Source organism: Aedes aegypti, chromosome 3 (genome assembly GCF_002204515.2).
Source record: "Aedes aegypti strain LVP_AGWG chromosome 3, AaegL5.0 Primary Assembly, whole genome shotgun sequence".
Lineage (NCBI taxonomy): Eukaryota > Metazoa > Arthropoda > Insecta > Diptera > Culicidae > Aedes > Aedes aegypti.
The window spans coordinates 202,589,388-202,604,384 of NC_035109.1; the positions used below are offsets into that span (position 1 = coordinate 202,589,388).

General features: G+C 43.2%; 1 protein-coding gene across 1 annotated transcript in view; it reads left to right on the forward strand.

The window, feature by feature from the left end:
* The window catches only part of LOC5572484 (probable ubiquitin carboxyl-terminal hydrolase FAF), a 97,590-nt gene that overhangs the window by 34,145 nt on the left and 48,448 nt on the right, over window positions 1–14,997 (forward strand). Inside the window, exons 4-5 of the mRNA XM_021849710.1 lie at window positions 3,486–4,468; window positions 10,735–13,941. Coding sequence (XP_021705402.1) covers window positions 3,486–4,468; window positions 10,735–13,941 — 4,190 coding nt within the window. The remainder of the gene's footprint in view (window positions 1–3,485; window positions 4,469–10,734; window positions 13,942–14,997) is intronic.

Here is a 14,997-nt window from a genome sequence, read left to right on the forward strand (position 1 = left end):
CCTGATGCACACGTGCCTTCCAGAAATATTGGCGTCTCCAAAGTACGGCGGAAAGAAGACATCGTTATCTACTACCAGAATGTCGGCGGTATGAACTCGCGCGTAAACGACTACCGAATGGCCGTGTCGGATTCCTGCTTCGACATTATCGTCCTGACAGAAACTTGGCTTGACTCGCGAACGCTATCTAGTCAGGTGTTCGGCACTGATTACGAAGTGTTTCGCTGCGATCGTAATCCTAACAACAGCAGGAAGCTCACGGGAGGCGGCGTACTCGTAGCTGTCCGTTCCAGATTAAAAGCAAAGTTAATCGAAAAAGAATCGTGGAAATGTCTGGAACAAGTTTGGGTGTCCATCAAGCTTGGCGATCGATCTCTTTTATTGTGCACGCTCTACATTGCTCCTGATCGAGTTCGTGATAATGAGCTCATAGAGGCGCACTGTGACTCAGTCATCACTGCAATGGAATCCGCCAATCCCGTCGACGATGTTTTCATCTTGGGCGACTTCAATCTACCAGGCATTTCGTGGTTATCATCTCAAAACGGCTTCCTTTATCCAGACCCTGTACACTCTTCTATGCATGATTGTGCAGTCAGTCTTCTAGACAGTTACAGCGCAGCCACACTAGCACAAATCAACCACGTGGTCAACGAAAATAATCGTAGCCTGGATCTTTGTTTTGTTTCTGTGCAAGACCAAGCTCCATTTATTGGAGCGGCACCCTGTGAGCTTGTAAAAGCAGTACCGCACCACCCTCCGTTGATTATTGCCGTTGAGAATAACCAGGCCCATGATTTCGACAACTGTCCTGCAGGTGTGTCATATGACTTTTTTAAGGCGGATCACCGTAGCATAGCAGCCGTATTGGCCGACATCAACTGGGATAACGTTCTCGATCTCAGAGACATTAATACTTCTGCGCAAACTTTTTCACACATCTTGACATACGTCATAGACAGACACGTGCCGAAGAAAGTTGTCCATCATGACTCCCGCCCTCCATGGCAAATAGCGAATTGCGAAAATTGAAATCAGTCAAGAGAGCAGCTCTAAGGAGATATACAAAGTATCGGACACCTTCATTGCGAAGCTACTACCTGAGAGTCAACTACGAGTACCAAAGTGTCAGTCGTCACTGTTTTTTGCAGTACCAGCAGCGGAGCATAGAACTGAAATTTAAACGCAAACCAAAATCGTTCTGGAAGTACGTAAATGAGCAGCGCAAAGAATCGGGCTTTCCTTCTTCGATGGAATGGAATGGCAAATCCTCGTCATGCTTACAGGAAATCTGTCAGTTCTTCGCTAGCAAATTTTCCAGCGTATTCAGCGGGGAAAGTATAAGCACTGATCAGGTCATTTGTGCAGCCAACAATGTCCCCATGAATGGCCAAGCTTTGGGGAGTCTTGATTTGGATATCAATGCTGTATCCAGGGCCGCTTCGCAGTTGAAATCGTCCAACCATCCTGGACCAGATGGAGTTCCCTCAGCATTTCTCAAAGAGCATATCGGAAATTTGCTTGCACCGCTCTGTTGTTTATTTTAGTAAAAAAAGACGTTATTTTAGTAAAAAAAAAAGGCCCCCGCTTATCGTATGCAGACGACCTGAAAATATTTTTACGGATATGCTCCGTTGCCGACTGTTTATACCTACAACAGCAACTTGATAGTTTCGCCAGTTGGTGCTCGCTGAATGGAATGGTGGTTAACCCCACCAAGTGCTCCATCGTCACGTTTTCTAGAAAAAAGCAACCAATCACGTTCGATTATAGTTTGCTTGGCACGAAAATTGAACGTGTGAATCACATCAAGGATTTGGGCGTGTTCCTTGATTCACAGTTAACGTATAAACAGCATATCTCGTATACCGTCAGTAAAGCGTCAACGACTTTGGGATTCATCTTTAGAATCGCCAAGAATTTCTCCGACATCTACTGTCGAAAATCACTCTATTGTTCTCTCGTGCGTTCCACGTTGGAATATGGTTCCGCTGTTTGGAGTCCTATTTATAATAATGGCGCAGAAAGGATCGAATCTGTTCAACGCCGATTTCTCCGATTCGCACTCCGTAAGCTACCTTGGAGAGATCCATTCCGCTTGCCGAGCTATGAGAGTCGATGCCGATTGATAGACTTGGACCTCCTCCGGAACAGAAGGGACACATTCAGAGCTTTAATAATTGCAGACGTTTTACTGGGTCGTATTGACTGTGGGACAATCCTGGAGCGAGTCCATCTAAATGCCCGTCCACGCTCCCTCCGGAACAGCGTCATGCTGAGATTGCCTCTAACTCGAACCAACTACGGACTTCACGGAGCACTTAGTGGGTTGCAGCGAGTGTTCAATAAAGTCGCATAATTGTTCGACTTCAATACCACCCGTGAGATGCTTCGCCGAAGGTTTTTAGCATTTTTTGACGAACGAAGATTTTAATTTAAGTTTTATCTCTTGACTGTTTAGTGCTTTTGTAAAGTTTTTGTCCTCTGATTGTTTTATATATATTTTAGACATCATTGGGGCTACAATTTGCCTGTTGATGTGTTTCGAATAAATAAATAATATTTAGTCAAAGAAAACCCGCAGTTAATAGCTGTCGAAGTACTCATAAGAACACAAAGCTGAGAAGCAGGATCTGCCCCAGTTGGAGCGTAATGTCAAGAAGAAGAATCATTCAAAAACCCCTCTGCCGAAGTGTGTCAAAAGAATTATGATGCGTTATATGAGCACAATTAAAAACCGGGATTGATAATTGTACTGAAAAAACCGGGAAAAAAGCGGGAATTTGAAAATGGAAATTTGGTGGCCACCCTGAAATTTAGTTTTACTAAGAATAACTTGACCTAATGTTAGTTTCAGGCAAGTCACTTTCAACATGAATCGCAAAATGACGTCGCCTGACAATTTAGAAACTAGATTAACCTTAGACTTTAAAATACCTCTCAGCCTTTCGATTGTTCTGCCCAGTGAATAAATTGTCACCCAACACCCAGCAACTAAGACATTGTCATCTCCTATCCTTGTTGCAACAATTTTATTTCGCAACATCAGTTTATCACCACTTGAACAGAATATGACAAAGATCGATCACCGCGTGCGCAGCGATTTTCTGGGCTTCGAATTTCAATTTTCGAGAACTTTCTCTGTGTTGGTAAACATTGGCACACTATCGACCAGCATGCATAACAAAAATTTGATTTTGTGTTTAAAATAACTGATTAATCACGAGTTGAAAAGGTTGCAACAATGTTGTGCCCTGTGTTGTCATGACAATTTTGCATCTAATTGTATCCCAATCCGCAAAAGTATGGATAAACGGGTTGTGAGCGACTTGCTTTGTTGTTTGTTTTTTGTCTCCTTTGATGACAATTTGATTCACTGGTTCTGCCTTATGTGTTAAGCCTTTTTGAATTTCAGCCCTATGCGTTTCTGCCTTTTGTAGGAAACTCTTTGAAACTGACAACAATTTTCCTCTCCATTATTTTAGGACTCGACGACAAATGCGAACCATGCATGAAGTTTTATCGCGAAGGCCTGACAACCTCGTTCATCAAGATCCTCACAGACGAAGCCGTTTCATCGTGGAAGTACAACATTCACCATTGCATTCTGATGTCATGTAGCAAGTTGCTGCACTTGATAGCTCTACATATGAAGCATGATAATCCTCACCTGTTGAGCCTTCTGGCCGTGGTGTTCGATCCGGAGAACAAGTTTCACACTCAAAATGCGTCCCGGCAGATGGAGCTGTACCTTTCACTGGGTGAGTCCGAGGAACCGTTACAAGAAGGGAAAATCTATGCCAGACCTCCTCCAGAGCCAAAGAACCCCCGGGGTTGGTTAGTCGATCTGATCAACCGTTTTGGAGAATGCAAGGGATTTGACAACTTTTTAGAACGGATGAACGTTGGCATTGCACTGTTTCGCAAACAACGGGAAATAGCCTCCAGCAAAAGCTTGGATTCGTTTGATGAATCTGTTCGGATGAAAAGTAGTGCCACCACTTCGTCCGCTTCAGCCAACACTAGTGCCGATGAATCCGGGAAGTTGTCCTTGCTCTTGCTGCACACTTTGCTACGTCCCTTTGGACAGTGTGGCGAGCTATTGACGGTGTCCACCGTAGAGAAATACTTCATGCCCATCTGGGACGTGATACTGGAGATCCTGGAAACGCTTTCCGATGATGAACTGAAACGAGAAGCTAAATTTGAAGGAAAAAATGATATTATTACCGGTATTGTCAAGTATGCCCGTGCCTTGATTAATCGCGTTCCGAATCAGGAGAACCTGCTGCGCGCCTTGGAAATGTGCCGGCTTCGGATTATACTGCGTGTACTGCAGATTTCTAGCTTCAACGGCAAAATGAATGCCCTTAACGAAATCAACAAGGTGCTGGGTTTTGTCTCGTACTACCCGAACCGACAAATGACGGAGGATGAAGTCGATGTACTGAATGCCGAAAAAATGGCGGTGAGTTTCTTTCGATGTACAATAAGCTCTGGGCTCTTGGGAAGTGCTAAAAAACGGAATTTTAGACAGGTCTTTTTTTCTAAACTAAACTACAGTGACTCATTTTCATTTTCGTACGGGGCACTGTTTTCATAGCAAGTTGGTATCAAACTAGTAAATGGTGCATGGACTTCGATATAATTTATCAATAACGACGGTCATAGGTGTCATCTATTTTTTGCAATGACAAACTGTATTCATTTGATTAAATCTTTGAAATAATGGAAAAGTGTTGGGTTTGTGTCTATAGTTGACCCAATTTCATATTCGTACACCTAACAAAATAGAAATATACAACATTCAAAACTAATTTTAATGAACTAGATGATTGCTTAAGTTCTTCATTGTGTTGTTCAGATGTAGTAGAGTACATTTGGAAAATTTAAAAGCGGACATATTTGAAACTTAAGTAAATTAAGTAAAATACCACTTTTCCCATGTTTTTTTTTTCTAAAAAAAGCGAAAAAACGCTGTTACTGGAGGGATTTTGTTAATGATAATCACGGGAAACGTCGATGCGAACTCTTTGAACGGTCTGAAGAAGAATGCGCAATGCGGTATCGGTAAATGAGGATCGTGAAAGCTCTTCTCGATGGATATTCGACTTCGCGAAGAAAGTTTGCCCGGATTCTGTCCAAGTGCAAACGATCACACGAGATTATCCAGACGAAAGGAATGAAATGGACTCAACTTTTTCGATGGCACAATTCTCACTTGCTCTCCTTTCATGTAACAATTCTGCCCCAGGTATGGACAGGATTAAGTTCAACTTGCTCAAAAACCTCCCAGACGTCGCAAAGAGGCGCTTATTGAACTTATTCAATGCATTCTTCTTCTCAGCAATATTGTTCCGGAAGATTGGAGACAAGTGAGAGTTATTGCCATCCAAAAACCAGGAAAGCCTGCTTCGGACTACAACTCGTACCGTCCTATTGCGATGTTGTCGTGTCTTCGAAAGTTTATTTATTTATTTATTTGATTACTTCCATCAGACATCATGGTCTTAATGAAATACTAATACTAACACAAAAAATGTAAACATAGTCAATTTATAAAACGTGTTCTGCTTAAGCGTTGTCTAAAAGTATTTGTCGTCAAGTTAAAATTAAATGCACCATAAGCTTGTCGGAATTCATTGCAAATGGAATTCAACGGATCATTTGCTCCATAACCAGTATTCCTGGAAGCTATCTGGATCAGTTGCCTTGTCCGTAATACGCGCTCTGGAGCATGAAATTGCACATGTTGAAGCAAAGCAGGACAATCAACCTCCGTACGAACAATTTTCGATCCATAAACAGCTCGGCTATTTTTGCGCCGGACGTGCAGTGGTTCCAGTCCCAGCAATCTGCAACGATGGTCGTTGTTAGAGAAGATGATTCTCTTTCGGCTGGACAAATGGGTTGAATCGAATGGCCTTCTCTCAGATGCTCAATTTGGATTCCGCAGAGGCAAAGGAACGAGCGATTGTCTTGCGTTGCTTTCTACTGAAATTCAACTGGCCTATGCTCGAAAAGAACAAATGGGCTCAGTCTTTTTGGATATTAAGGGGGCTTTTGATGCAGTTTGCGTAGATGACCTTTTAGACAAACTCCACGAGTGTGGACTTTCCCCGTTTTTGAACAACTACTTGTACAAGTTGTTGTCTGAGAAGCATATGTTTTTCTCACATGGAAACTCGACAACTTTGCGAATAAGTGACCGTTAAGTCACCAGTCACCGTGTGGCCTCCATTCACCGTGCACATATACAAATTCCTACAGAATATTCACACAATTTTCACAAATTATTCTTTTGTCAGCAAAATAAGATAAAACTGATGAAATGAAATAGTTTTTGTCACGAAGTATTTTGAAAAACCTAGTTCATGCAGTCAAAATTATATGAATTCTTTTTGATAAGGAGATTTTTCAATACTCTTAGTAGAAACGTCAAAAATTCACATTTTTCGTTTTAACGTCTGATTATGGAATTTTTCAAAATTTCAACAAGTTTTCACTGTGAATACTATTAGTAAGATGTATTTCATCGTATTAACAATGAGATTTTATGCAAATTAGAATTTTTATTGTGTTTCGGTCGAAACCCAAATGCACGGTGAATGGACCCATTTTAATATATATGGTTCCTATTACCGTGCATTAGTGTAAAAGGCATGAAATTATTCGGTAATATTAGATTTATTGTTATGTAGTGATTAAACTACTTCATATTTAGTTTTTGAGTGAATATGGAATGGTTTTGACAATACAGTCAAACCTCCTATAACGATTTTAGTGATAAAATAATTAAATGCACGGTGAATGGTAGCTTGACGGTACATGGGTCTCCCCCAGGGCTCGTGTTCAAGTCCTCTTCTTTACAAATTTTACGTAAGAGATCTCATGAGAAATTGCTCGTTAAGACAGCTTGCGGATGACGCCGTTGTTTCTGTCACAGGACCAGAGGCGGACGATTAGCAAGGACCGTTGCAAGATGATCTGGACAATTTGTTCACATGGGCTGTAAAGCTGGGTATCGAATTCTCTCCGGAGAAAACTGAGTTAGTTGTCTTTTCTAGGAAGCGTAATCCTGCGGATCTAGAGCTTAAATTCATGGATAAGGAACTCTCTCAAGGTTTATCACATATGTATTTAGAGGTCTGATTTGATTCTAAATGCACCTGGGGAAAACAAATTAGATATCTGTATCAGAAGTGCCAACAACGCATCAACTTCATGCGTACACTCACAGGAACATGGTGGGGAGCCCACCCGGATGATCTGATAAAGCTATATCGCACAACGATTTTGTCGGTTCTTGAATACGGTAGTTTTTGTTTCCAATCCGCTGCGAAAACACACATCCTGAAGCTCCAGCGTATTCAGTATCGCTGTCTTCGGATCGCTTTAGGCAGTATGAACTCGACTCATACCATGAGCTTAGAGGTATTAGCGAAATACTGCCTTTATCAGATCGGTTCGTGGAATTGTCGTTAAGGTTCCTCATCCGCTGTGAAGTATTAAACCCGTTGGTAATTGAAAATTTTGAGAAGCTAATCGAACGAAATCCTCAAACAAGATTTATGACATTGTACTACGCGTACATGACTCTGGAGGTTAACTCTTCTTTGAATCTTCCCAATCACGGTTGCTTCCCTGACTTCTCAAGTTCCGCTGTAGTTTTTGATCTGACCATGAAGCAAGATATCCGTGGAATACCAGATCTGCTTCGTTCGGAGCAAATACCAAAAATGTTTGCAAGCAAGTTCGGTCACGTCAGCTGCGATAGAAGGTTTTACACAGACGGGTCAAAAACAAATGATTCCACTGGATTTGGTGTATATAACGAGTTTCATAGCGCCGCATATGAACTTCAGAACCCTTGCTCCGTGTATGTCGCAGAATTAACGGCTATACATTACGCTTTAGAGCGAATTGCCTCTCTTCCCTCTGATCAATATTTTTTTTACGGATAATCTTAGCTCCATAGAGGCTATTCGTTCAATGAGGCCGGTAAACCACTCTCCATATTTCCTCGGTGAAATACGATCTACATTGAGTGCTCTATCGAATAAATCATATACTATCACCTTGGCCTGGGTCCCTTCGCATGGCAATGAGAAAGCGGACTCGTTTGCCAAGGTGTGCGCTATGAAAGGCGATATTTATGGCTCGTCAACATGCATTGGTCAGCTGGCAACAAAAGTGGGATGCCGGAGAATTGGGCAGATGGATACATTCCATTCTCCCGCGGGTATCGAAGAAGCCGTGGTTTATGGGGTTGGACTTAAGCCGAGACTTTTTTAAGGTAATGTGTCGTCTTATGTCCAATCACTACTCTCTAGGCTCTCACTTCTATCGAATAGGGCTCACAGATAGCAATCACTGAAGCTGCGGGCAGGTTACCAAGATATCAACCACGTAGTTTGGGATTGCCCCGAATACGGTTTTGCCAGATCTGATTTTTGTGCATCCCTCAGGGCCCAAGGGAAACCACAAAAGGAAGACATTAGGGATGTGTTGGGTAAACTTGACTTTGTGTACATGAAGCTTATGTACAATTTTTTGAAACAAGCTAACATTCTTGTTTAACTCCCCTTTCTTGTCGGTCCACTTGTCCACCTTGCGTCGCCTCGAAACCCGTCTTTTTGTATCGTTACAGGTTGTCATTGTCAACACAACGTTCGACCAGCAGCAAAGCAAACACGTCACAACTTAAAGCTGCTGAATGTCAACGTAACGATCCCATTGTCCTATCCCTTCCTTGAAATTATTGTTACCCCTAACATCGACCAAACCGCGAGTTTTTCGGTTCCCCAAAACTAACATAGTAAATTAAGAAAACACCATGAATTTGTAAATAAAATCAAAAAACTCGGCTCCGTAATGCCTAACGGCGCATGAGCCTAATAAATAAATGATTAAGCAAAAAAAACCTCGTCGCCAAATACTTCTTGTGCTAGTTGCTTTGCTTGGCGTCCTTCGTTAAGACTAGGATCATTTCACCAATCCTAATCCGCCGTATGATCCGCACATCTGCGCCCAATGGCGATGACTTCTCCGTGCTTCGCATCGCCTTCAGAACCTCGGCGTACTTCGCCTCCTCCGTTTTGATAACGAGGGCCTCGCCCAAGTTCCTACGTTTCGCTGTTTTCGGTTTAGCATTCTACTTGGGCTCCGTTTTCGGTTTTCTCCTTTCTTTTTTTCCGACTCGTATCCACGGGTTGCTGTTGCCTTGCGCCTGTGGTTCCTGTGGATGCCTGGTTCGGGCTATCCCGTGGCTCTATTTTATTGTCTTTCTTGGCCTTAGGATTGGTGTTGGCCTCTTCGCCATGTCCTCTGGATCGCGGAGCTTGGCTCGTGCCAGCTTTTTCGCTCTGGAGGACGACTGCGTAGGTGGTCACTTTTCCCTTAGCAACCATATGTCATTTCGCTACGTATTCATCCTCGTAAGGTTCTCTCTTTCGCATCGCGTATCGAATAATATCATCATATTATTTGCGTTGCATGTGAAGGAAAACACTCCGGTCTGGTACGACTTCAGAAGGTATCAGAAGACCTGTTCCAAAGGCACGTTCCCCACCAGTTGCCAAGTTGTGCCTTGGCTTTCTTGTAGTCCTGCTGTGCAGCTAGGACTGATTGTCGCAATATCAGTAGACTGCCCATAACTGCAAATCAGTCACATTCGACATTTCTAACAAAATGGAGTTAATACCATGGAGAGTTATCAAATGATAAACACTTTCGATCAGCTAACTGAAATCTGTGGGATTGTTCTAGAAAATTCGAAAAAAATACCAAGTTGTTTTGTCACATTGGTATTTATAACCGCATAACAGTCACATTGAGATTATAAATGAGCCTCGTAATGTGATAGCTATGGAATTTCTATCAGAATTATTTTCTGACAATTCACCTAGTATGCGATATGAGTTGTACAAAATATCAACCTCAAATAAGCATTTTTGAGTTCCTGATAATTTTTATAAATTTTAGTTTCCTCCCATACTGCCATAAAATGCACACTTAGTATTCCATTTACTCAATGCCTACTTTTGTCGAATGTTACAAATATGCAGTTATGGGCAGTAGACTTGTTATCAAGTCTTTGCTGATATTGCTTTTGCTCTTAACAAACTCGATGATGACATCGAGTTGCTCAGCAGCTACCTGCATTTTCGGGAGGTACTCCCTATTACGATCTGGGCCTCGATTAGTCCCAGACCATCGATCACCTCACATGTTGCACTGGAGCGGCCAAAGCCTGCTGTCGTCACAGTGTCTGGGCTTTTGCCCACATTGTTCTCACTTAAGTTGATGTTGGTTGCCTCCTTTCTTGGTGGGAATCTTGGCCGGTTACTGATGGGTCCAGAAGCCTCTCCTTCACGTTCCGCTAGTTGTTTGTTTTGGTTAATCATCTCTTATGGGTCCCCCTAAGAGCCGCTATCCATCTCCGCTGGAATAGTCGCCTTTATGATCTCATGGTTATCTATGCAAGTAGGGAGGCCATGCTAGGGTTGACGTAGGCCTTTATGGGGTTCTATATTAAGAGCCGGATCCGTTAAGTCCATGGACTTTCGTCCCTGCTGACCCGGTAGATCTTACATTGTAACGCACCACTCTTGTCACTTATGATCCACAATATGTCAAGACCCTCAAGTGGCCCTCTATTATTAAAAAGTTGATGTATAAATACTGTTCCCTACTTTCTATTGAAACAACTAAAAATTTTCCTCTCGCTTTCAGAAATGGATCCGCGACAACGATGTACTGGGCATTGTGCTTCGCGATTCCCTACATCAGCCCCAGTACGTCGAAAAGCTGGAGAAGATCTTGCGGTTCCTCATTAAGGAGAAATCGCTCACTTTCGACGATTTGGATGCAGTTTGGCGCGCGCAGGCCGGTAAGCACGAAGCCATTGTGAAAAATGTCCACGATCTCTTGGCAAAGCTGGCGTGGGATTTCAACGCGGAACAGCTGGACCATCTATTCAAGTGCTTCCAAGCGAGCATGAAGACGGCCAATAAAAAGCAAAGGGAAAGGTTACTGGAACTGAATCGTCGTCTCGCGGAAGATGACAAAAACGGTGTCATGGCGCAGAAAGTTTTAAAACTGTTCTGGACGTTAGCTCACAGTGCCGATATTCCGCCAGAGGTGCTGGATCAAGCGTTAGCTTCCCATGTGAAAATTTTGGACTATAGTTGCTCTCAGGAGAGGGATGCTCAGAAGACTATGTGGCTAGATAAGTGTGTGGAGGAGCTGAAAGCCGGTGACGAATGGGCGTTACCAGCGTTACGACTGATACGGGAGATTTGCACACTGTACGAAACGACTTCAAGTCATACCCCGAGAGTGCATCAAGTCCTAACCAGGCGGCAGGTTATCGATAGGCTACAAAACGATCATACGCTCGTGATTCTAGTGACCACCAGTTTGACCAAGTACATGGATAAGGTACGAGCACAAGTCAAGCTTAACCCGTCGATAAATCCAATGCATCTGCTCCTGGACAAACGGTATCCTCATCCGCAACAGATTCAGGAGAGGTTGGAATTCCTGAAATTCCTGCTTAAGGATGGCCAACTGTGGCTTTGCGCCGATCAGGCCAAACAAATTTGGCAATGTCTGGCGGTGAATGCTGCGTTTCCAAGTGACCGCGAAGAGTGTTTCCGTTGGTTTGGGAAACTGATGGGCGATGAGCCGGACTTAGATCCTGGAATCAATAAAGACTTTTTCGAAAACAACCTACTCAAGCTGGATCCCGTGCTGCTGACCGAAAGTGGAATCAAGTGCTTTGAGCGATTCTTCAAGGCAGTCAATTCCAAAGAGGAACGCCTAAAAGGCAAACAACGCGGCTACGTGCTCGATAATGAGGATCTGATTGGCAAGGACTATCTGTGGCGGGTGATTACGGATGCCGACGAGGAAATTGCCTGCAAGGCAATCGATCTGCTGAAGGAAGTTTCAACAGCCCTGGGGCCGAGACTACTGGCCAATGTTTGCGAGTTCCACGAAAATTTTATCAGCGAATGCTGTGATAGGCTCCAAAGTTACTACGATACTGTACAAAATGATATAATCGATGAAAACGCTAAGATAGCAGTAGACGATATTATCTGTAGAAGACTGCAAACGGCAGAGAAGATGTGCCGAGTGGTGCGTGCCCTTCTGGAATACATCAAAGAATGTGATAGAAACTATACAGGGGAACGAATGCTACTCCCGCTGAGCCGAGCCTCCCGAGGAAAGTACATTAACTTGTCCATTCGTTTTCAAAACCCGGGTCGGCAGCTGGAGGATTTGATGGTGGTTACACACAGCAATGAAACGATATTTTCATTCAAGCGTAATCTGCTGAAAAAGATCAAAGCCACCACCACCAACCTCAAAATAGATCTGTTCAACTGCAACGGAGAACTAATTGAAATACATGACGATCGATATCCTCTGTCCCATTACAACATTCGCGATAAGTCGCTAATAACCGTAAAACTCACGCCCAGTGGATCTGGACTAGCAAGCTCTCCGGATAGTTCCAGTGATAGTAGTTCCGGTTCGCCACCTCGACCTTGCCCGGATATGTTGCGGTCAGAATCTGAGGACATGCTGCCCGGAGTAATCATTTCACAGAAATCGTTATATGTAGATTTTTTCCTCAAAATCTACCAGCTGGGAAGTGACCTTCAACATGATTTGCTAAGAGAATGCTGCGGTTTCCTGCTGCACCTGCTTCCGCTGGATGTATTGACAGTAACCAACATCCAGTCTATGTGTAATTTCAATTCCGATGGAACCAACAAAACCAGTATACCGACGCCGGAATCACTCTTCATTGATCCCAGTCCAGCGCGAGTGTTGTACAATCTGGAAGTGCTGCACGCTATGCTACTGCCCGCCTTGGATCCTGGAAGCGATATGACCCTTCATCTGCAATCGTCTTGGCTGCACTGCGGTGCTGCACACTTCATTCTCGATCTGCTGACAAAGAACAACTTTCTACCAACTGCCGACATGCACACCAAACGTGCTGCCTTTCATTGCGTGCTTAAGCTAGTCAAATTCTTCCTCTACATCGTGGGATGTGTTCTGAGCACGGTTGGCAAAGATCCTTTGAACTCCTACGCGGACGCCGATAGATCCCAAGTGGAAATCCTGAAACAAGCCATTCAAGCAATTACCGGAAATGCCGAACTAACCATCAGATCCATGGCCCTGAAATTGACCGAAAGTATTGCCGAGCAAATGCTGTCAGCCGACTTAGAAGGTGATCGTTGTCGTAATCTGTTCAAATCGGCTGTCCAGTGGAGCCTGCCTGACATGCCCACCATCAAAGCAATTATCAATTTGGCTTGGGCAGCGTCGGGTAACAATCTGCATTCAATCGGAACGATGGTAGATTTCAGTAAAAACATTAGCATTCCGGAGAAAACCGATTATGCCGTTTGTAAGGAAGCGCTGGAGGTACTCTGCATTTCACTGGTGCTCCATTATGGGGCGTACGAGACGCTTAGCCGGGACAATGCTTGGTCAAGTTTCATCATGTCGTTGGTGCTTATGAATCCATCGCGCCACATTCGTCAAACCGCGTACGAGCAGCTGTTCCTCATCAGTACTTATTGCGCCTCCGATCGGCGGCCATTTCTGTTTATGGTCAAATTGCTGGTCAAACTCCTTCACACGATCATCCCGCAGCATCAGGAAACTTGTGCCGACTACTTTCAACTGTTTTGTCGCATTTTGAACTATGGGTGTTCCTACAGCTGGCCTCTGCCCAACTGCGAAGAACTGCTTGTGCAGGAGATCAACTGGTTGCGATCGATTAGGGACAGTGTTAAAACCACCGGCGGCATCCAGGTTCACGACGATCTACTGGAAGGCCATCTGTGTCTGACGAAGGAGCTAATGTGCTATCTGAGTCCGGAGGTTAAAGCCCAGCGCAGTGACTTGATAACGGTAAGTATTGCTGCTTTGAGTAGTTCGTTTATTAACACAGTGCTCTCCAGACCGTTATTATCAGAAACAATGTTAACTGTGCTAAACGATTTCTATCATTCACATATTTCATAACGCTAAAAATGACAAATTTTGACAATCACCGCCTTTTGTATGAATATACTGCAAATTTTGTATGAGCCGTAACAACATGAGGACACCCACCCCCTTTAGTTAAAAAATTTAAAAACAAACGGGTTTATTCTACGACTGGCGTGAGGTGAGAATTGTCGGTGTCGTATACCGAGGTGACAATTCTCGACTCGAGTGAAGTGACTCTCTTTTTGATTTACACGGCGAGTCACTTCACTCGAGTCGAGAATTGTCACCTCGGTATACGACACCGACAATTCTCACCTCACGCCAGTCGTAGAATAAACCCAAAAATCTTAGGACCAGTTTTAAAATTATGCCCTTTTTATTGCATAATCCTCAAATCCTATAATATTTCAAGGCAAGCAATAGAAATGGCCTCAACTCCAAAATGAGAAATCGGTTTTCCGTTAATTTTAGTGTATACGAGCCTATTCTTATATAAAAATCATTCAAAAATATGCATGTCGGTTGAAAAAATAACATTTTTTTAAAAGGACTCTTATTCATTTTCGCTAACAAGGATATTTATCACAAATGTGGGCTTTTGCCATTATTGGTTCAGTAAAATTGAATCTAGAACTCTAGAAGATTATGTTAGAATCCGAGCCAAGATTTTGCAAGTAATATTATGTGTGAATCTTTCCAAAAATTGTGTTATGCTTTATTTATTACCGCAAAACAATAATCAAATCGCGTTAACTTTTTTGTTTCTTGGCATTTTTGCACCATTTCTTCACAAGTTCTCAAAAAATTCTTCTAGTTTAACCTTTTGGTTGCGCGCGAATTTTTGTAACGCGAGTAGTCGCGCGTTGTACTTTGTACAACACGCATGGTTTTGCGAATATCCCAGGAGCCAGACTACTTAGAAAGATGGCGTCTTCGGCAAAGTTGTTCAGTAGTTCAAATCATTGAAGTTCGAGA